We start from the raw sequence: 24,046 nt of genomic DNA on the forward strand, positions 1-24,046 counted from the left end.
TCTGTGTGTGTGCTGGTCCTGCGTGCCACCGAGTAGATCTGTCCTCTTTTCAAGGCGTTGGCTGTATTGAGCATGTAAATATGAGGGATATTTTGTTACAGAGCATCACTGTCAGTTTTGGGTATTTGGCTGTCATGCAAAACGGTGTGAGGAGAGAAAAAACAATTTTTAAGATAACAGCCTGAGGGTCTGTGCCAAATGCAGGGTTGCAGTGCATATCTGAACAGGAATATAAGCATCCAAATCATTCTTAAATCCTGGTCCCCCCCTCTCCCCTACTGCCACCAGATGCTTTTGGTGCCTAAATCAAGAGGCACCTCCCGACGCAGCTGCGGTGCTCACTGGGTGCCTCGAGTCAGAGGCTGGTGCAGGCTCAGACGTGCCGTTTCTGGCCACCAAGGGTCTGTTGTGAGCTGGCTTTGAATGCAAAAGCTTAAATGCTTAAAATTTAAGCCAGAGCTTAAATTCTCCCTCTAAAGCTCTGGGGAGGCCTCAAACCTCTGGCTGTTAATGGTAGTATAAAACCTGGTGGTTTAAGTGGTTCGCCCAGAAGTGGGAGTTCAGGGGTTTCCACAAGCAGAAGAGCTTTGAACCCACAAAATGTACATCTTGAAAAGTGCGTGTGCTACCGGGAAGCATCTGCTGCCGGAAGACCCTGAATTCTCAGGAATTAGAGCCCAGGTCTGCCAGCCCTGGCGGGAGACCGCAGGCTTCCTGCATGGTGACCCCTCGGCTGCTGGATTTTCTGCTTGCAGATGTGGGCTGAGTGATTGCTCTGTGCTGAGGATTGTTTTTATTAGTCATGTAAATGCAAGGACTGTTGCTACAGAGTATCACCAGCGCTCACCGAGATTTGCATGGCCATGCAAAGAATTGTAAACAGGCTTCAAAGCAGAGCTGGTTCTGAATAACAAAGCTGTAATTTGCATCAGGATTTTTTCCACCAGAATAGCTTTACCTTGGATGCTAGACACAGCGCGGAGGCAGCATAAACCTGTTGCCTTTGTCTGTCTGCATCCCACCTGCAAAGTGCTGGTGCTGCAGCAAGGCTGTTGGTATCTGGGATTTATAGAGCAAAGTGTGATTTCTGACTTCTGGGAGCTGGTGCAGACAGATGTCACAGATCCCCAGCATTTCTGGAAAGTAGTGTGGGGTGCAGACATGGGCATGTCACTGCGCAAGCTGCGCAGTTAACAACATGTAGTAGGAAAAATATTTAAAAGCTATGATTAACAAAACAATAACTAAAATTGATAATATATATTTTTTCCGTGCCCAAAGCAGTTTATTCATTTTGCTTCTGATGAAAGTGTTTTTTCATTTGCCTTGATTGTTTGCAATGACAAAGTATCACATGACAAGTGTAATGATAATTTACTGATAATTCAAGGCTACGGGAAAAAACAGAGTGAAGTATGTTTATTTTGAGGGTAACAGCTTGTTCAATGTCATTTGATAACAGTTTTGGATGTGTTTGTTCAATGAAAAATTTATCAACATTGCAAAAATACAAGGACATGCACAAAAGCAGAAATCATGGATGCCAAAAGCAAACACACTACTGATTTGGAAATCCCCAGGTGTGGGTGGATGAGGTTCAGTGTCTGACATCTGCAGGTTTCACACACTTGAAATCATGAATACAATTTGAAAAACACAGCTGAAAACCCCTAGAAACCAGAGGAGAGTTCTGAATAGTTTGTACATGCAGATTTTGGGCAGTGTAAAATAATGTCTTTAACATAACTTAATGCTTGTCCATCCAAAATTTGAGCCTTTATAGCACAGCCTTATTTCCATAACATTGTTTAATGCAGGTTATTATTTTTTAAATAGATAGCAGCATAAATTCTCAAGTTTAGATCTGGATTTGAATGCAAAGTTTAGCATAATTTCAGAGCTAAATTGGACTAAGATCAGATAATTCCTGAGGTTAAAAGATTATCTGTAAGGAATATTTGTGTCTAGACTTTCCCAAATTTCAGTGATCTTCAGATCTGGTGTTTTGGCACTAGGAGTTTCTAACACTCAGTAATGAGCAATACAAAAATGCTAGAAAGTGGAAATGTTAAATTTGCTGTGAATTAAAATACTGTGTACAACTGCTCTGCGATCTGCTTAGTGTATTTAACAGCAAGTAAGTTCATGAGATCAGTCTTTGAGAGATTTGCCTGGTTAAAGTTGTGCCTCCGAAAGTAAGAGTGTGAGTCTCACCTTAGGTCCTTATCAAAGGTTTCCCACCTCAGCGCAACTCTGGATGAGAATCTGGTCACTTGGGGTGATAAATGCTTGGGGAATTTGTGGTGAGGCTCATTGCTTTCTCACATATTGGTGGCAGCAGAAACTGCTTTGTGTTGACCATGCTGACCCCATCTATTGACCATGATGAGCCCATCTGTTCATAAAGACAGACCTGCTCATGAAATGTCTTGTAACTATGCTGTGCTCTGTATTTGAAGCTGTATGCTTGCTTTCTTCCCCAGAGCAGAGGTGGAGAGCAGAAACTATTGCTGGACAGCCTCGATGAAAGGAATCCACTTAGACCAGAGAGATGAAGACTGGGAGCTCAAGAAAGAAGAGCTTGAGAGAAACTTGCTGTGTGCTCAGGAGAACGATACACCCTGTGCTCAAAAGAAAAATAGAAAAAAGAGGGTGAAGCAGTAGTGTACTTTGGCTGTCCGGTGCCACTGAGAACTTGCAGTGTGGATTAAAGACACTGGCAAAGCCAGGATGCCTCTGCAGGGTGAAATAGGGAGGAATGGAAAAGGCAAATGGCCACAAGAAGACACCGTTATGAAGTACTGTACATACTGTCATTAATAGGAGTAGATAGAAGTGCTTCTCTCTGTTTGTACATCTGTATCTCAGATTTCAACTATGAGATAACTGCAGATGGTATTTAAATATATTAATATTCTAATCCACTGAACGTATATAAATCTGTAGAAATGGCAGCAGCTGCCCTGAACGCCTGAGAGGGAAGCGTTTTTAGTCTCTGTTGATCAGGAAGCTCCTGGGAGTGTGGTTCTGCTGACTGGTGCTCTCCATGTCTTTGCTTGTTTGCTTCAGGTCCTGAGTCGAGCAGGGGTCCACGGGACCTCATAGTCTACAGTGGTGCCTCTCCCTTTTGTGTGGGAGGGGGATCTAGCTGCCTCTTCTGGTTTGAATGGAGACTGATGTTGATACTTCACTGGACACATCTGTCTAACAGCTTGTATCTATGATTTTTGGTCCAGAAAAAGGGAAAATGTGCTTCCTTGTTACTACTTTCAGACATCTGTGGCTGCCAAGACAGAACACTGCCTTATTTTTAGCAATGTCCCTAACCTTTTTTAAGTCTGCAGCATAGGAATGCTGCAAACAAGCCCTGAGCTATCTTGCTGCTCATCAAAGCTTTTTAAGGTTAACACATCTTTTAACTGTTTCACTTTTCAATTATTAGAAATACTTTGATTATGACTCATTTGATCCAAACCAATTTTCCACACCATGCCAGTGTTTGGCAACCATTCACAGTGCCTTCTGACACTCTCCTGACATCTTTTGTGTGTCTGCTTTCTTCCTTCTCCCTCTGCTTCCCCTCCACTAGCCAAACATGATGCTTCTGCATTGCCTTGGTTACACATATCCTCCACACCCAGCCACAACTTTCAGGCATTTAAATCGCAACCAAGGGCTCTGTGATTCACTTCCCACTCCTAGATTTCCAGGAATCAACTCAGCTGCCTACACATAGGTGTCTAATGTCATTTGAGATGCTCTCAGGTACCCAGGCTGACTCTGCAGGTCTCTAGAATATCCTACATTATAGCTCCGAACCCTGTGCAGATGCCTTGGATACCCTGGGACTTCTCAGAGGACACTAGCTACCTGTGTTGAGGCAAACGAGCCAAGCTCTTAGCTTTGCCTTTTGCCATTTGTACTCCCATTACTTTTATCTGGACTGCTCAGCCTGGCTGTTGGGTTAGTGACAGTACAGGTGGAGACGTATGTGGGACAGTGCCTATTGCCATACTACTAAATTAAACAGGCCTGTTTCTAGCCCTGAGGCCACCTGGCAGACCATCCCGTAGCTGAGGAACCCTTTCCTTGGTCTGGACATGCCATTGTGTCTCTCCCGAGAGCATATAACTTTACTGCACATGCTGCGGTTGTGCTGTTTTATTGCCTGTCTCCTCCAGGGCCATCCGGATGGGACTGGTGTGTGGGGGAGCGATGCTGTGGTGGGCATCATGTTCATGGGGGTTTCATGGAGATGGAAAAAGGTGCCTTGATGCTCAGCCCGATTTGCTGGGGCTGTGTTTTTCTGTGTACGCAGGATGTTATTTTTGCTTCCTGAGTTTTGTGTTATTTGAGCCCTGGAGGGGTGATGTTACACAGGACATGGGGAGAGAGCATGGTCTTTTTGCAGAAGAACTTTTGCGCTGGGGGACTTTTGGGACTGCCATGTTAAAGGATCGACTGCGTGAGCAATCACGGGGAAAGAAGGGAGGTGTGGTAGTGCCTGTCCTGTAAGTGCCCCTCAGCTGGGGAGGTGTGTCCGGATGAAATGTTTAAGATCTGCCTTTCCTGGGAAATGTGGGTGGTGCTGAAAGTGCCTCCCACCATGTAACAGGGAGGTAGTGGAGTTGCACATCTGCCCTGAAAAGTGCAATTGCAGCTAAAGGCAAACAGCTAGTCTGAGAGGCAATATCTATGCTGTCAGTGCCTAATTTTGATGAGATGACTCGCACCCTTTCTTTTCTTCTAACAGGACAACATGAATGTAGTTTTTTGCTTTACTAAAGCAGGAAAGGACAGGAGAGAGTGAAAGCTAATGGTTGGAAAACATTTTCTTTTGCTTTCTTACTAACCTCTTCCCTTTTCATTTTTGTGGAGATGGAGAGGAAGAGGGAAGGGAGTGTCCTTTTGCCCATGAGAAAGGCAACCCTTAAAGCAGAAAGCTTACAAACCAAGCTTCTCCTTCACTTGAACTTTTCAAACTAGCATCACGGGGCCACTCACATTCTCTGAGCAGAAACCGTTCCTCTGGATCAATTTCTATTAGAGAGTGCATAGAAATTAGTGATGCCTTCACACTGTTATCCTACAAGACAACCGTATCTCCTTTATCTGGGGGAAAGGTGGTCTGAGATGCTTTCTGCTAGTAGGGGTTGCCTTCTGCAACATTAAGAGTTGTCTGAGTAAAGGCAGCAGAGAAACCCCAATAGCTTCTCATAGAGTTAATCCATGTCTGCCAGGGCTGATGCTACACCTGTGATGACTCCCTGGAGGGCATTTTGGATGTATCTGGAAGGTGCCTTCAGGAGGACTCTGAGCTGTGGGCTCCACACCTGGCAACGGACCTCCTGGATGAGTTATTCTTCAAAGAAAAGATGCCGAGATGTGGCATTGGGCATGAGCTAAGACGTCCCTCTGGGCCTGAGCTGGTTAAAGAATCGAACAATTCAGGTTCCTCTCTGTTCATGGCAGAATTATTTCATAGTCAGATAATCTGCCCATGGCAGATGAAGCTGGACTTTATTCCATACTGCATTTTACACAAAAACAACCTTCCAAGGTGTTTTACAGAGTTAGAACCCATGAGTAGAAGCCAGTCTGGAGAGCAGTTACACAGAAATTACATTACTTTGCATGAAATATGAAAGAGATAAAGGATCCATAAAGCCAGAGCAGGTTGTGGGCTCATCATCTTACCTGTCTGCTATTGGGGCATTTTTACATTTCTGTTTATAAGTCACTAACTACCTGTAGTAAATAACATGCTCAACACATTCACATCAGTTATAAACAAATGCATGATAATTATACAACCCACAATATTTTAAACTACACAGCCATAGTAGAAATAATTGTAAAATAAAATAGATACAAACATGTTGTTTAGTTGTATAAGTAGTTTTCATCAGCAAATATTGTAGCATTTTTAAAAGCATTTTAAGGAGGGGGTTGCAGTGTGTTTACTCCCATTTTACAGCTAGCCCATAGGCCAAATCTAAATTACCTTGTTGTTGACAATAATTTAACTCAAAGAACTATTTAAATCAAATAATAATGATAATAATTATTTAACTTGTAACAGTTTGATTCAAAGAATTTTAACAAACTTTTCTTAACTTAGATGGAGAAGAAAGAACATCTGTATCACTTCACAATGGCAGGATAGTTTCCTTAGAAATTAAATGACTTGTTTTTAATAAAAAAGAAATCAACATTTTTAACGTGCTCCAGCTGAAGGACAATGTAGCTTTTATTACAGTTCCTAACTTCTGCAAACCTTGCACTTCACACAGGGCAGAGTCCTTAATAATATCTTTTCCAGTTGGGGATTTCCGAAAATCAGAATAAGGGAGTGAACAGCTGGAAAAGCATACTGAAATACTAAACAAAGAAACATCAGAGGATTTTTACTCTGAGCGCTATAAGGCATTGAGAAGATCAAACATGTAAAGTAAATGCTGTAAGTGAAGAAGTAGTACATAATAGCTTTCATGGCTTTGACATGGGCTTCCACGCTGAGGTTCTTCAGTGAGCTGGTTTGCATGTTGCGTTTGTGTCTCCAGAGAGAAAAGAGGAGGAGAAGGGCTGAAAGAATTAATGTCACGAATGCCATGGAAAATCCAAAGCCACTGGCAAAAAAAAAGGTAAAACGACATTGTCTGCTTTGACATTCAACATCCAGGAACTTCCAAGGAAGGTGGCATTGATGTAGTTGCACAGCATTTTGTGAGTCATTTTATAGCTAGGGATGCAGACGAGTAGGGATAAAAACAATGAACCCAGCAACAGCCATGGCACAATCCTGTCAATATTTACTTTCAGGTAGTTGAAGAAGACATGCCTGAAATTTGCAATTTTCACACAATAAAAAACACACAGACAGGCAGAAGCCCACAAGTTGGAAGAAATTAAAAAGGTGAGAAGAACTGAAAGTATTTCGGGTATGGTGTTCACATAAAATAACTCAGGATAAATTCTTGAAAGAAAGGTATGTACCCATGTGATGCACAACAAGCAAAACCTGGAGCACCCCAGAAACATCAAGATCTTCTCACTGGAGGTTAAGTTTTTCTTTTTGATCCAGGCAATGCAATGCACAGCCACGATGAAAGCATTTATCAGCATTCCAGCACAAGTCTGAACTGTGATGACTGCCACAACAATGATATCGTATGAATTGACATGTTTTTCTTGAGGTTGGCAAGCTTCCATTCTCCAAGGCAGGGAGCGGTTCTGGGTGGGAGAAGTAGGTTGTAAGGCCAACGCTGAGTGCAGGACAGCAGCTGCTGGTGCCCTGCCTTTTTGTCTGAGCATCACGTATGGAAACAGGAGCTTTATAGAGCTGGTGGGGAGAGAGATTTTGGCGCCGCTCCTCTTCAGTGGCACAGGTGCTCAGGCAGGAATGTAAATGTGCCAGGTATTCCCTTACCTAGTGTCAGTCTTCAATATTTGAATTTCAGTTCAGAAGAGCTGTGTTTGGTGGCACAGGTAATGTACACGCTTTTCTGCAGCGAACAATGCTGTGGTTTAGTGACTGTCCCATGCTTGAGCTCCTTCAGGGCTCATGAACTGCATTCTCCTTTTGCCTTTGTCACTCTGAGGTTCATGCTGAGGGATGCTCTCTGGCCGCACCAAGCAGTCCGGCGCCTTGCACAGAGCACGGTCGGAGGAGGCTACATCCTCCTCTATCACTGGAGTCCAGGAACTGGAACATTCATCTGAGATGCTGGAATCTTGAATCGGTTTTTATCCTGAGTGGGCTGAAATCCACATTAGTTTTCCCAAGGGTATCACCTTAATCATGACCAAAGAGGCATGCAGTGTTGGGGGGGCAGTGTTAAAGGATAAGCAGAACTTTCTTGCAAAGGTTTAAATTGAGTCAGAGAGAGGAAAAGGGCAAACATCAGTGTGAATCCCTATGCCAGGGTTCAAAACTCATCTGTTAAGTGTGGAGTATCTGCTAGCAGTGTGGTGAGTTTTAGGGACAGGACCAGGTTGTGTTGCCTCCTCCCTGAACCGGTAAGCTTCTAAATGACTAAGTCCAGAAAAAAATTGTTTTGTGACAGGCAAGGTGTGTGAAACTGGTTAGACTTTGTGTTTGTACAAGACCTTGCACAGTGGGACCATAGTTACCAACCAGAGCTTCAGCTGATGTTGTAGTGTAAGTAGGAAAGAGTAAAATTACAACAAGCAGCTACAAGAAATCAGGCACTAGAGTTTTTTCTCTTCAGAATGATGCACCTGTCTTCTGGGGGATACAACTGCAAGCACTGCTCTCTGAATAGCGTTGTCACATGCCTTATTTGCATTTTTTCACTGAAGACCTGGCTATAGCATTAAAACATTGAAATGTTTCTACATAAGGCCTGAAGTTCATCTCAACTTCAAAACACAGTATGTCTCCACGCTCTGCCATCCCCTGGACATGGGAACTGTAGCGGGGACAAGTGAAGGGTGTAACGGCACCAGGAGAGCAGCGCTTGAGCTCGTAACCTCTGTGCTCAAACCACCTACCCTAATGCTCCCCCCTTCCAAGATGGTGCTGTGTCTGATGATTTGACTCAAGAATAGTTTGTCTGTATTTTGGGGGAGGGAAGAGCCTATAAAATGATAAAATCATCTGTGGGAAGTGTCCACAGGCAAGGGTCTGTGTGGGATCCCCAGTGCAAAGCACCAGGAGCACATGGCTTCACGGGCTTACGAGTGGGACCAAATCAGGACTCCTCACTGTACTCCTGTTCTGAGAAATGAAGTCTTGGAGAGCTCCTGAGGAAACCCAGTCACCACATTTTGTTGGAAATTGATGGCTGAAGGTCTGTTGATTACAAAAATAAAGCTAACTGATTAAATAAATTAATTAAAGATGATGCTTTACTCAGAAAATCAGATGAGAAGAAATATTTGTTTGCATATCCCAAGATATTTCCAGCAATACCCCTCCCCCCCCCAGGAAACCTTTTTTTCAAGTGAATTATATACATCCAATTGCAGATCGCAAGCCTCTTCTGTTGAAGAAGGTGCTGTTTCCATTCTCAGCAGCTTTGTTGGGCTCCTGTCAAAGTGGGAAGAGGAAAGCAGAAATAAAGAGTGATATTATCTCTGAAGAAATCACAGAAATATTATTAGATAGTTCAATAGCCCCTGATTGCTACAAGGGTTAATTTGCTAAGACGAGTAATGAAATGGGGAGGCAGATTGCTTATCACATTGATTTATGGCTATATCTAATAAGATTAAAATCTGCACTTCCTTACAGCGTTCAACCCTTTTGATGGCTTATCGTTATCGGTACTTTTGAAGGGTATTCACCCACAGGATGCTATATCTATGCTGGCAGGTAGCACTAGATGAGCTTCTGAAATGGATTCTCGGAGGATATGAGCCCTAGTTACCTGCTTCTATGCCTTTATGGTATTCTTATCCTTTTCCTCCATTTTCTGGCTCAGGATCAGGGTGAGATTTCACCGCATTTGCCTGTGATTTTGAAATTATCTTCTATGTTTCAGATCCAAAACTCTATTGAAGAAAGAGGGAAGGATGCAATGGTTTTGTTTTTCTTTTAGTGGAAGGCAGTAAGTCATCAGCGTGGGAGTTGTATCAACTCATGTCATTTTAGCCACTGACTAAATTGTATTATTGTGTATTATTTCATTTCATAGTTTATGATGTTGATGGAGGGCAGCATAGAAAGGACATCCCAGAAATAAACTCAGGTAAGCCAGGATAGTAAGTAAGCAGAGTGTTGAATTACTACAGAGATCTGAGCTAGCCTTTGGAGACTGCAAATCTGGCAGCTGTGATGGCACCAGAGGAGGCTGGAAGTTCCCTCATATGTAAGAAAATTCCCAAATGCATCATGGATGAGTATTGTAGGATAATTTAAAATGTGTGTGATGAACCTCAGCTACTTCTGGGGAGAAGGGAGAAGACCTCCCCTTTGGAGCCTGGTAGCAGTCAGAGAGGATGGAAAGGCAAGACCAGGGCAAGGGGCAGAGGAAAGAAAGGTCCATCAAAGGTTGGTGATAGAAAGGGAAGCTGGAAAGGTCAGGAAATTTCCACAAGGATAATTCTGTAGGCAGCCCAAGATCTTAGTCTTAAATCTGGAAACACACTCAGCTGCTCCTGGGAGAGCAGTGGTCTGCAAAGCCCAGCAGACCTTGCATTTCAGAGGAGGAGCGCAGCACTGGGAGTGCACGGCTCAGCACCTCCTGGGCTGGCCCAAACCCACATCGCTCACCCCTGCGCTCTTCTGCGAAACAACTCCCGGAGACACCTCACCGCTGGCTCTAATTCCACTTCTTCTTCATTAATTTGCATTCATCTTAAGTGAGTTACTTGGTTTCACACGACTGATGACGACAATACAAAGCTCAAGTACCGTTAGCCCTCCTCCACCATTTCAGTGTCATTGCCGTGAGAGAGCTTTCATTTCCTGGGGCTGCCTGTTATCTGCTTTATGCTTTGGAGTAGGTTTCCTCTGGTTTTGCTGACAGAACAGTAACACATAGTGCTGCTATTTTTTTTTTCTTCCCATACGTATGTGAGCAGAATAGAAGTTATTTCTATAATAAAAGGCCTGAAGATGAACTGTCTATGCTGTGTCTGCACAAAGGCATTAAACAAAAATGTTAGACTCTACCAGGACCACACAGTGGCTTGGATTTGGCTTAGCTCTGCAGGGGGAAGCTGACACTTTAAAAAAAGGAGGACTATAAAATAGGAGTCTCAAATGCTGTGCTTGACTGCTTATCTCAGTGTTTCAATGGAAGATGCGAATTGGTTGGCTAAAACACAGGTGTCTGTTGCTGGTTCAAATCTATCTTCTCTGGTGCCACTTCAGAAGGCAGGGGGGACTCCCCCAAGCATCGCAGCTGCCAGCCTATGTGGATATTTTGGATACCCTGGTGCATCTCAGATGGCAACGGACACCTACGTTTAGGCAACTGTAATGCGTGCAGGATCTGAGATGCATAGGCGTTGCAGTGTAGACATTTATATTCAGTTGCCTGAGTCTGAGCTTAGTTCAAGCTCAGGTGTTTATGAAAGGTGGACTAAAGCCCTTCTCTCTCCAGAGTGCTTGTCTTTCTCTTTTGACTATATGGGGATCTTAGATGACCAGCCTAGGTTAGCTAACTAGGCTATTAGATGCCTAACTTCTGCCTAGATCCCACCCCACCTAAACATTAACAGCAATGTTTAAAACTCCATAGTGGCTTTAGGATATGAGTGCTGGAAATAGGAACAAATCCCCCCTGGGCAGGTGCTATGAATTGACATGGAAGTCTTAATCTAACCCCAAATTCTCCTGTATCTGATATTGCTGCAAAGAGGGCACTGGCATGTTGTAGTGCAGCAATGGTTATCTGCATGCATGTTCCTGGGCGGTTACTGCTTAAAGAGAGATGGGTGCTGATGAGGCAGCCAGATAGACTGTGTAGTCCTTGATACATCACTGTGGTCTAATTGATTGTTTATCTCATTTCCGAAACAGAAAGGCAGCTTTTGAAGGTGATATTATCTTACCGGTATGTGTTACTGATCTAAATCAACTTCAGCAAGCCTATAGATCGAGCTTAATATGTTAACACAAATATATTGATTTCCTTAACAGCTGGAGAGAAATGCTCTGAGAAACAGCTCTTACAGATGGAAATTTCCCATCTCCTATATCCTAGCTGACAGCCTGGGTAATAAAGCTTTTTATTGTGGTATGACTTGCATTAGATATACTGTGGTTTTGTACAGCCCTCCGGGCTGCTTTAGTTTCATTTGCTGTTGAGTTACACTGTGTTAACACCGTTGGCACTGTAGGCCAGACAGAGCGACTTAGCTCTGCTACAGCACACGTTGTTATCAGTGTAACAGCCCCAATGATCAGCCCCAATGATCAGCCCCAATGCTGATGAGCGGACACTTTGATTTCTATCAGTGCATCTGGTCGGGATCCCTTGATAAAGAAGTCAGAAAATAATCATAGGAATATCCAAGTGGATCTACTGCACCCTTTGAGCCTCATCTCTTCTTAACAGTTCCAGCTCAGTACTGTCAGCAGCGAATAGTAGCCATTTCCTAACTGAAAAGTCAAGAGGATTCTTCCTTTTTGTTGTCATCTAATTTTAGAAACTATTTTAAAGTTTGAACAGTTTAGCTGTTAAAGTGAATAGTAAATCACTGTTAAAATCCCATGATCTTTCCTGTGTTTACTAACCCGGAGCTAGAAATGGCCAAAGTTTACAATACTTAATAGCTGAAATTACATAATGGCATGCAATAAAATACCCAGCAAAACCTGAGAAATGCTCTGGATGTTTAAAAGTCTGCTTGTGTTTTCCAGCTGTATCAGCTTGCCTAATAAAAGATATTATCTCTCCCGACGGCCTCTGCTGAGATAGTTTTAGCAAGGGAATTCTAACAGCCTCTTGTACTTTCATCCAAGTAGATATTTTTAATACGTGTTGATATTTTTAACACATGTTCACAATTTCCATCCAGAATTATGCCTATTTAGTGTAACACAATAAAAGAAGACCAATTCTTATTGTTACCTCTTCTGTATCTTTCAGATCTGAATGCTGAAGGTGTTGTCCTGCAGGCATTTGGCATGTTCAGGCTGAAGTCTTGTGTTGATTTCAAGCCCTATGAAGGGGAAAAAACTTACCTGAAATTTGAGAAGCTGGGTGGGTAATTTTGTATTAACAGACTAGTTTGTACCACTGTGTTCTGTGTGCTTTATGAGCACAGTTTGATTTCTTCCCAACTGTGTAGATATTCATTTTAATTCTTGCTAGTATAGAGGTCATAAATATTGGAGCCACATTTCTCTCCCAAAGCCTGTTTGCATCACACTAAAAACAAAGCCAATGCAAACAGACTAACCAGGCAAAGGTATTATCTGCACTCAATGTTTTCTTAATATAAGAGAACAATATTTTATTTCCATTTGCATGCCAGCTACTGAAGAGAATCCCTTCCTTGGCACTCCTTCAGGGAGAACAAGCAAATAACTTCCTCCTGGTGTCAGATAGCGGTGGGGTATGTCACGAGTGTGTTGGCATTAGCATGTAACTTCCTTCTTGCTTCCAGATGCGGAGCTGGGTTAACTGACCAAATGCTGAATCCAGCAACCTCTACCGCTGGGCAAGCCACCGCGGGCTGCCTGTGCACTCAGGGGAGAGGAGGTGACTCTTCCAGGGCACAAACCATCTCACCTAAAATAGAGGTGTAAAACAGATCACACTCCAATTGCCTGTTTCTGTCCAGTGACTCTAACAGGCACCTGGGGAGCAGGCTCGGCGGCACGTGCCGACACTGTGACCATCCAGAGTTAAGCAAGGGGAACCCCCGTTTGCTGGGTAGGACCATGAGGAAGCTGGTGACGCCAGCTAGTGTGTGTGTCTAGGAGCCAGTGCAGATCCCCTGGGGTACGGGGAGATGGTGCATAGCATTTTTTGGAAGGTTATTCTTTTTAACACACTGTGATGAATTATTCCTGAACGGACACAGAAAGTTAGGATTTAAATCTGTGTTTGGGAACTGAACCAGGGAAGGCAAGGCAACCCAAGTTCACTGGAGGCTGTTTAGCACCTTTGAAAACTGGACCACTTATTTAGGTACTTTGGTATACACATGATCAGCCAGCTCAGCGTACGATGCTGTAAGGCACCTACTATACTCCTCTGTGCTGCTTTTCTTCTGCTCCTCCTCTCCCTATACTGGTTGAGCTGGGGCTATCCAGAGTTGGAGAGCAAATATTAAATTTGCCATCACCACCTCCCTTAGGAGACATGCAGCCAGTTCAAGGACACGCATGCTCTGCTGCGCAGCAGGGGTGGCTCTCCCCCCCTGGGAGAGCAAAATGAAAAAAGGAGGCCGGCTGCACTCTGGGTCAGGGACTCATTGCTGGGCTGTGGCAAAGCAACAAAAGCACATGTTGTTTCATGTTCTGGCATAAATTAGCAGTCTGGACAAGCATAAGACTGGAAATTTCAGGCAGGTGATTCTAAAAAACATTATTTTGTTACTTACACCTTGATCTTGCAATTGAGTGGATGGATGCAGTGTCTGAGTCTTTGTCTTACAGGTGCTGGTCTTATGTGGGGGACTTTCAGAGTGGCCAGACAGCATCTATAGGAGAGAGGTGTGACTATAAAGCCGTAGTGGAACATGAGCTCCTTCATGCCTTGGGATTTTGCCATGAGCAATCCAGGACAGATCGTGATGACTATGTTCAGATATGGAGGGATGAAATTATTGAAGGTACACTGCAGGTTTGAAAAGATTGAGAATTATCTTTAGACGCATGTTCCTTTTAACAATGGCACTGCCATCTATTTTTGTTAACTGCTATTATTGGGTTCATTAATTTCTCTGCCAAAATGTCTCCAGTTAAAAATGACTGTCTGCATGTTGACAACTACAACAATAATTAGTCATGGGTAAAGCATTTTGAAAAGTTTTGCACTCATTTTTATTTCTGGTCTTGCCTGATCATGCTTGTATGTCTTTGACTAGGTTTTGCATATGCCTTTGACAAACACAATGATGGTTTCCTCGATGACCTCAATACCCCATATGAGTATGCGTCAGTCCTGCACTATGGACCATATTCTTTCAACATCAATAGCAACGTCCCATCCGTTACAACAACAGTTTCTGAATTCAGTGAGATTATTGGGCAGATGTTGGATTTCAGCTGGCTTGACTTACTGAGGTTGAATCGCATGTACAACTGCAGTAAGTTCATTCTCACACATGTGTTTGAAAAATCCTTGTTCGTGCTTCACAATAGCATGGATTGAAACATCTGACAGGCATAGGAACACTTCACCTTTGGGCTGCTAAAAGAAATTATAGTTCTTATACAGCAAGCATGCTCCATGGTGGCTGGATCCCCATTTATTTATAGAACACCTTTGGAGTGAATCAAGGGTCTAATAGCTTTCATTCTCATGGACTTCACTGTGAGTTTACTTGTAATAATACCTGTTTCATCCAGGGATGCTGCTAACGATGATAAAATCTTCAGATAATGGTAGTCTGCAATTGGTGTCTCTGAAATCACAGTATTTCAAGTTCTTTTTACTGCCTGTGTGATGTCAGATAAGACAATTGGGGTCAGAAGCATGGATGCGGATAATTGTACTTTCCATGGGCAAAGTTATGAAAGTAAATACTCCCCCACACTGTGTGGTACTGACATACTGTGTTAACATAAACCCAGCAAAACCAAATATTGGTCCAACAGTAACACACATAGGCTTAGAGAAAATGACAGATATCTGAAAGAGAAAACTAGCACTCAGAGGTCAAGCAAGGAAGTATCAATGGAGAGTGGGAGAAGGAGACAGATGGTGCCTTCAGGAGGAAGCATCGTTTACGTGTGGTAACAGAGATGTAGATGCAGAACCTTGTGTAGTCTTTGGTTGCATTAAGAACATATTTACTGGAGTTAAATGGTGTATGTAAGCAGTCTGGGAATAGGGATGACAGTGAAAGCCTTATTTGATATTGATGGACAGGGTAAAATACGTTACCCTATTTCTGGCAGCTTCAAGCCTCACCTTCTTGGACCAGTGCTCCTTTGTATACATCAGTGTCTGTGAGATGGTGCAGAGTTGACAAGATGATGCTGACTGGGACCATACATTGGGCAAACCAGGATATGAAGACCATACCTTGGTGGGAAACTGCAGGTAGCAGCTCTATTTTTGGATGGTTATTAGACTTTACCATGGTTTTAAAACATGTGAAAATGAAAATACACAGAGATAGATAAGAGACATTAGAAATGCCCTAGTATTAAGCTTAATCACTGTATATCTGAAAGTAAACATGATTTTCAACTTTTCAGGTAGAAAGGCTAATCATTTTCATTTTTTAATGTTTAACTCTTCCTTAAACTGCTTTCCTACATTGTAACATCTCATAAAGAAAGGAGAATTTGAGATTTAGCTGCTGCAAATTGGTTGTAGTTCCATTAAAATCAAGGGACCCCTACCACTTTGCAGTGGTCAGCTTCAGGGGAACTCCATGGAATTAAGTCAGGTGAGGATCAATCCTTTTCTGCATATTTTATGGCATTATGGTTGTTTTCTGGCCTTTTTAGTTAAAAAAAAAAGCTAAAAGACACTTTCCCTTGGCACAGGAGTTCACTTCAGGTGTCCCCACAGAAGTACATAATTAGACAAATATCACAAAACACAAACCTTGTTTATAAACAAATTCTGACGCCGAATCTGATTCAGGATCGTCAGAATAGCAAGCTGGGTTTCAGAATGTGGCACAAAGCAGGAAGCAGCCGCCCTCAGAAGACTTCTTTGAGGGTTGGGCGCTGAGCAATACGGAGCCATATCTGAAAAGTGTAGCGGCTGCTAATTTAAAGTTTGTTCGAGCTGCACCACGTAAGGAGGCTGAAGAATTATCCGAGAGATGAAGCAGCTGTTATTTCCCCTCTTCTGAGTAAAGTATTGCAGGGGTCCTTTTGATCAAGGCTTTGGCTCAGGCTGCACTGATTCAAACATATATTGAACAAATAGGAATGCATTGAGTTCTGCAGTATTTTGATTGCTGTTGGGATACAGGAGTTGTGTAGGGTCTCTTTCTAAGGGCAGTGGGGAAAAAATTGAACACCACAGAGGAGTATTGTACAGACACTCCAAAAGTCCTCCAGCAGAGAAGGTTTTTTTTGCAAGTCAGGTGCATGAGCATGAGCCTGGCTGTGCTGCATACAATTGGTCACAGTCAGGCACATCTGTTTCCAAAGCCACAAAGCAGTCAGCCACAGAAGTCCTCCACCATGCAAGAGAGGGGAAAAAATACAGAACGGAAAAGAAGGCTGTTTCTGTGGGACTTGTTCCCAGGGAAGCAAGAGCAGGAGATGGCTTTGGGCCCTAACAGATCTTGTCTGTTGCCTAACGCTCTGTTCTGTTACAGCCTGGAGATCTGGTGGTTGTATGAAATTTGCAGTCTGTGAGGAGAAGAGTGGCAGTGTCATAGGCCTGGCATGGGTTTGGGTGTGCCTGGGTGACAGCGTAGATCTGGGGAAAGGCGAAAGGCTGCAGCCAGCACTTGGGAGCATCAACGAGCAGGACCCAACACGAGTAGGGGGTTTGTTTAGGTCCCAGTGTTGGTGAGGAAGGAACAATTTCTTATTTGTGGGGCAATGAGACTGTTTGTCTGTTGTTCGATGGCCTGTTTGCTTGCACTCTGCAGGATGTGTGGTTTGCTGACACTGTAAAGACTGTGATGTGTGACAGAGCATGTGGCTGAGGAGCTGACACCGCTTCCTGCCCTGTGTGCCTTGTCACAGACAACTAACTGCCCATCTCCACTGTGGGAGAAGAAGAAGATGTAAACACTAAACAGCCAGCCTTCAAACGTTTCCTGAGAGCAAATGGGTCAGAAGTTAGTGGAAAATAGGCAGCTTGCATGGGTATTTGTAGGGGAACTTAATGCAGAATGCCAGCAATGCCTATGGAAATGCACGCAAGCGCAGACAAGCACCTGGAGGTGATAGCAAAGCTCAGACTAGGATCAGGTGGCTGTTTCAGATCCATCGTTATCTACAGGGTCTCTGCTGTTAGCATCACTCAGCTCCCAAATGGACAGAAATCTACAAACCCATAGATGCAACCACAAGGTATTTGAGGATCCCCAGTGTGATGCAGCTTGAAAATGTCCATGCTGCCAGAATAGGTATTTCCTTTAGGTATGGGAAACATTGGCGCTATTACTGCTCAGCCGCCTTCAAGAGACCGATTTTAAATTGGATTATACAGAATAGGGCCGATCCAGAGAATGAGAGTGGACTGAAAGTGGTCAGCCTCTGTGACCAGGAAGATTGCAGGCTCAGAAGAGACCCACAGGTAGAACTGCAGGCTAAATATGAAAGACAGGAAATATTTGAAACACATTAGCATGAGTAGGTATGAGTTGGTCATGAAACAATTATGGTTAGAAGCTAAAAAATCCTTTACTCATAGCAGAAATAAAGCAAAAAATTCTTCAGCTACTTGTATGGGGCAGTCTGATAAAAGGCTTACCTTACATGACACAGTTTCCAGTGAATATAGAAGACAATGCCATGACCTAACAGGACCTTTCCAGTGCATTCCCAGTTTGTCTTCAATAAAATCCCTAGCCAGATGCATTCACTTGTATTTGTATGTGTTTATAGGATTGTCTCATGTACATTTTGCACTTCATTTCTAATGAATGGAACTGAATGGGTACCCCATTTAGTCAACTGAACACTAGTTTTCAAGCCGTATTTCAGTGCATTCACATTTTAATATTGATTGCAATGTCGAGAGAATTCTTTTCTATTGAAGTATTTGTTCTAATTTGGAATTAATTTTATAACCAGGCAAGTGAAAACCGTAATAAAGCTTATTTGGCACTGGAGTTTCATTACTGAATGGAGCAAAAACTCGTATCACATCACTGTGTTATGTATTTCCTAGATGGAGGATATTTCATGCACTTAGATACAAAAACTGGACATGCTGGTCAGCCAGCTCTTTTGGAATCTCGCATCCTTTATCCAAGGAGGAAAGAAAAATGCCTTCAGTTTTTCTACAGGCTAAATGGAAGTGCACAAGATAGATAAGTTGGTTATCTGGGTTAAGAAAGATGATGGCACTGGAAACATTAGGAGGATGGAAAAGCTGCACACTATCACAGGTAGGTGAATATGTTTTTTCCATAGCTGAAGTGCTGATGAACTTCGATGTAAGTCAGGCCTGGGATGGTTTGTCATACAATAATTTGCTTAAGTGCCCCTGTAAATCTAACCCTCATTTACTTTAGTTGAGTAATTCCAGAATTAGTGCCCATGAAAGCAGAATTTGACCCAGTGATGGTTTCTTTAAGACCATTTTTAGATTAGTTTGGATGCAGGGCATCAGACAATCCTCATTTAGACAAACTGATCAAAGGAAGCTTGAGGAAGACCCATCATGATTTAGGATTGTGCACTGGACTTTTTGTTCTTAAGTGGATTTATTTCTCCCTTCAGCTGATGGAGAACATCACTAGAAACTGGTCAGAATTCCCTTTGGTGTCCAAACCAAATTCCTCTATGGGTTTCAGGGCACCAGAAGAGATCCAGCCAAGTCTGCGGGGGGGATTGCCATTGATGACACCAGCCTGACAGAGGCAAATTGCCCCACCAACATCTGGCACATCAGAACCTTCACATCCCTTTTTAACAGTACTTCAAAAAGCGATTATATCATAAGCCCTGTATTTTACAGCTCGGAAGGCTATGCCTTTGCTTTACAGCTGTATCCTCATGGAAGAAATACTTCACCTTACATGAATTACATGGAGATTACTTTCCATCTCTGCAGCAGTCAAAATGATGGCCTTCTTGAATGGCCAGCTGGACACAGACAAGTTATCTTGTCTGTTTTGGATCAAGACCCTGATATTATCCACAGGATGTCCCTCAGCCTTAGCTTTACTACAGATCCAAAGCAACTAGTATTTGGTAAGTCAGAGTGCATCAGGGAGAAATACAGGAATGCAAAGGTTTTCTCAAGCTGGAGAAAAATGTTGAAAGCCAGGAGACTGGGCTGGATTTGTTCTGCATGTAACACTATTAGGCTGACTGGTGATCAGCTTTAATTACTTGTATATGTTTGCACAACAGGTGGAAATGACACTCTGCAGTGGGACAAACCATCAATCACTGGAAGTTTTTCTTTCTGCAACTGTTATATGAGCCCAGGTGTTGGCTGGAATACTTTCCTGACACACAGGGAGCTGCATTGGAAAAAATTCCTTAAAAATGATGATCTTTTCATCTTCTCAGATTGTGAAGGTATAGCATTGTATTATCAGAATCCCCACTAGAATAGAGTATGTACGTAGTATTCTGTTTGTGAAGAAAGCATGAAAGATGATGCTGATTAACAAACATCTGGCGTCACCTATTCCAGGAATCAGGTTTTCTAGTGGTTTAAGGTGCCTGGATTTTTGAATACCCAGCATGATCCTTTGAATAACTTTGATTCTCTGATCTTGGAAGATCAGATTTTCGGGACAGATTATACTTCCACATCTTGAAAATAAGCTTACTTAATGGTGCTCCTATTTGCACCCAGCCCCAAATCACTTCCTACTTATGAAAATTCTGGTTTGAAAATGAAGAGGTTGTTTATTGGACCATGAAAAACAGAAGGAGTTTTTGATCAAAAGCCTTTTTCCTGAGGCTGCAGATTTTGCCAGGAATGCGTGTAGCTGCTCTGCTCTGACAAAAGAGGCAGGGGAGAGGAAGAAGGAAAAGAGCTGTTTAGTGCAGTCCTGGCATGCAGGCACCCCTCCGAGAAGGCCAAAGGGACTGTGCATGCCTGTCCTCTGTGACACAGCCCCATCTCAGATGACTGGGTTCATCTCATCTCACGTTAGCTGTCCAAAATAGAGCCTTCTAGACTCCCCTGTGGTTCATTAGAGAGCAACGGGAACCTCTGGAGAGCAATTCAGCCCATCCTAAGATACATGCGATGAGTTATTCTTCTCATGTGCTGATCTCCATTCGCTGCAAAGGGATCCATCACTGATGGCTAATGGTTGGTGAGACAAATCCCATCCCATCCCATCTGTACAAGTTTCCTTCGGGCAACGACAGTGCTTGGAAAGTGGAAACAATGTGCATAAACAAATGATCATGAAACCAGTTCTGACTCTAACACAGTGGTTAGAGCACTTGTCTCAGAGAGGAGAAGCCAGTTTGGAGTCTGCTGTGAATGTGGTGGCAATGGCACATGAGCCAGAATCACCCCATGCAGCTGAGCCTGTGACCCAGGCTAGGGACGGTCCTGGCAGGAGGCTTTCTCCCTTGTTCATCATGAAAAAGTTTTGCAAAATTCTTGATTTCCTTGCACTGGAGAATGGAAACACTTCTGAAACTGCGTGAACTTTTGCAAGGTGGAAAAAACTGCTTCCCATGCATCTTTAACCAGGAACGTGTAGGGCTTAATAAACATGCGAAGGGAAGTCTATGTTCCTGGCATACAGAAAGGCCCAGCTTTTATGCAGGTTACGTAGGGCATTTGGCAACTCTTCCAAGTTCCCTTTGGCAATAAGAAAAGCAGCTGAGGCCTGATTCTGATTTCCCTGACAGCACTTTGTACCAGGAGTAATTCACTGAGGGCAATTCAGTCCTTCCGTGTGACGGGGAAGCCAGTGAGCCCACGAGCACTGGTGAAATGGTATATACAAAACTGAAAGCCTTGATAGGAGACTGCAGTTAGGCTCCAATTATGATCTGGTTCAGCTTAATCTCTAGATGTTAAATTCAATATGATCACCTTTATAAAGGTCCAGTCTCTGCATTTTAATATTCATTTTGAGACCAGAGGCAGCACTTCATTACCCTCTGACAAAAGTTGCACGTTACCTCTGTAGAACCACTGAAGGTCTGTCCCATTCCTCCCACCTATTCACAGGTCTTTCCACCCTGTCTCTTCACCTCCCAACCCAGTTTCAGATCATCTCTGACCCAAGCAACCTCCTCTCTTGCCCCAGTCTCCCTCCAGTTCCCATCTGAACTCAGTAACCCCAAGATCCCCCACTGTGCTTGACAAAGGCACAAGCTGGAGCTCCATGCACATCTGCTACTCTCTTCTCCTCCAGTTTCCACTCTCAGCTGTTTTTCTGGGCACTTCTGCAGCCTCTGGAGCTATTAGGGTAAGTTATTGCTGCTTTGTTACTTGGCCCTGAAAGTCAGCCTAACACATACAAAAAAAACTGTACTATACTCCATGCATTACATTAATTGCTGTAATCATCTTTTCGAACAGATCTCACCCCTTTGATTACCTCTGAAGTCCCAGGCCCATCACTGAAGTGCTCTGAAGCTGTCCACTGCAATTGCAAGCAACTACAATTGCATCCATTACAGATAACATACATTACTTCAGTGAAGCAGCTACGTTCTGTGGCTTCTTCATTTTACGACTCTGAACTAAGCTTCCCTGCTAGTTTTAAGAGAGTAAACGCATAGGCTCCACGTAGATTATTTTGGCCCAAGCAGCAAAGTTCTTTTCTCAGCTGTATCCAGTCTTTCTAATTCCTACATTTTGTTCCTTATGTCTATCTTTGCTGTTGGCAAGGCTTCCTTCTCAGCTCTTGTGTTTGAAGTCTCTCTGTCCAGTCTTGCCTAGCCAAGAGCACCAGTGCCTGACTTTCCAAGATCCTGTTTCAGATCTTACATTCCCCCATGGCCATTACAGCTTCCACAAGTTCAGCTTTCTCTAACACTCACTCCCAAGTATCCATCATGTTAGGTTACTGCCTAAAAAATGGTACGTTTTATCTGCTTCTAGACTCAGTTAACATTATTGACAAGTTTTCATAAAAACAGGCGGTTTGGTTGCATTTGGGGATGCAGTTGGAGATGCATACATTGTGCATGAAAGGCACTATATGAATATGTTGTATTGCATTAGTATAACATGAGGTGGCTGCAGAAAAATTGTCCTCTGTAACCCCAAACACATGCCTGTGTAGAATGACTGATCTTTAGACATTCTCTTTACTTTCTTGGGTAGTTTTTAAGTTAAGGGAACTTAAAAACAAGTGTTTTTCAAGCTACTCTGACTTGGCTTCAGGTTTTTGTTTTTTCTCACACGCACTGTCACAGATCTACAAATAATTGCCTTTGTGCTGTGTTTTGACTCTTTTTGCTTGTCTGTGAAAACAGCTTGTACGTCATGTACTTTGAGACATGCTTCTCTAAGTCTTATGTGTAGGGCTTTTGCATGTGACTAGGAGCCACATGCACACTCAGAGAGTGCAAAAACGAAACTGATTTGGGGAAATTAGCTCAAATATTGCCTGCACATTTGGGATCTCTAAGGTTGAGGGTAGCAATCATGCAGGCTAAGGTCCAAATTCCCAAGGAGACTTACATACAGATCACAATATTCATAAATTCAGAGTCTTATTTCACCAAATTAAAATACAGGAATGTACAAGTATACATATTTTGTTACGGAGTTCCTTAAAAATAGCTGCTGGTAATACAGGATTTCTACTATGAACAAAGAATCTATCTTTAGTCAGTCCTTTCTTAGTTTAGCAACTCTCAATTTTATCAAATAGGGGCTATATTCCCAGGAATTCCTCTGACAAAGGGGTCTCCCAGAATCTGGAAGACTATCCAATTACAATTTAAAGAAATTTACAGCAAAGATGACTGGCTAAAGATTGAAGTCTCTGAGAGTGTTAGGAAAAGAGAAGGAAAAAGTGTAAGACACTCTGAGTGAGAGCAAGCAAGCTTCACTTTTTCATATGAGTAAAGTGAGGAGATGCCTGTCCTTAAATTTCACGGTAAGTGGAGTCAAGGTTCCTGGTGTGGGGTTGGGACCTGCTTGCTTTCCTTCCTTTCTTCTTTGCTTCTGCTTCTCTCTCTCTCCCTTTTGCTATGTGCAGGCCTCATATTTATACAAAAAACTTAAATTCATTCTCATGGAGTCCTTTTAGATGTACATGTGTTAACAAAAAGGTGGTCCTGTCTTAAAAGCTCTGTTTGGGGCAGTACAAGCAGAGAAGAACCGATTGCTATTAATCCGCTGAGTCGGGGAGAGGTGAATGGCTGCCCCCCCCCCCCCCCCCCAATCCTGCCAGGAACAAAAGGAAGTCTCCAGAGAGCCATTACCTTGGAAATCCCACCCACAGCAGGATCATCAAGAGTTTACAGGAGCTCTTTCTAGCCCTTTCTAGGTGGTGGGAGTTGTCCACAGAAGGAGACTGTATGATCATGACAGGAAGGAGAATTGCACTATTGTGCAATCCCACCCCATGCAGACCATAGGTTTTGTAGTCCCTGAGGTGGCACTGGAGAGTGTCCAGTTGATTCAGAAGCGTTTGAGATTGACTGCCAGTCAAGCCCATTTACTCTTCTTTATTGCCAGAGCTCCTGCCCAACTCACCTTTAGGCATGGCTGGGCTCAACAAAACATTTACGTTATTGTCCACTTTGTAAAACTTTATAAACATCATCTGTATAGGTGGGGGAAATTGCCGGTTGACTCTCAGGTGA

At 43.1% G+C, this 24,046-nt stretch overlaps 2 protein-coding genes across 9 annotated transcripts in view; one reads left to right on the forward strand and one right to left on the reverse strand.

Moving 5' to 3' along the window:
- ANKRD66 (ankyrin repeat domain 66) overlaps positions 1 to 2,924 on the forward strand; it is an 18,878-nt gene extending 15,954 nt beyond the window's left edge. For 7 of the 8 annotated variants that reach the window (XM_026093875.2, XM_026093879.2, XM_064508324.1 and 4 more), the window contains one exon: positions 2,484 to 2,924. In XM_026093875.2, coding sequence (XP_025949660.2) covers positions 2,484 to 2,664 — 181 coding nt within the window. In that variant the 3' untranslated portion in view covers positions 2,665 to 2,924. The remainder of the gene's footprint in view (positions 1 to 2,483) is intronic. The other variant, XM_064508325.1, reaches the window with a different exon arrangement.
- Positions 2,925 to 6,131: 3,207 nt separating this feature from the next.
- On the reverse strand, positions 6,132 to 7,853 carry LOC112979568 (taste receptor type 2 member 9-like). Its single transcript, XM_026093871.2, is given in 2 exon segments — positions 6,132 to 6,654; positions 6,657 to 7,853. Coding segments are annotated over 2 exon segments (1,050 nt in total). The 5' UTR covers positions 7,315 to 7,853; the 3' UTR covers positions 6,132 to 6,262.
- Between the last annotated feature and the right edge of the window lie 16,193 nt (positions 7,854 to 24,046).

Source organism: Dromaius novaehollandiae, chromosome 3 (assembly GCF_036370855.1).
Source record: "Dromaius novaehollandiae isolate bDroNov1 chromosome 3, bDroNov1.hap1, whole genome shotgun sequence".
NCBI classification, from domain to species: Eukaryota; Metazoa; Chordata; class Aves; order Casuariiformes; family Dromaiidae; genus Dromaius; species Dromaius novaehollandiae.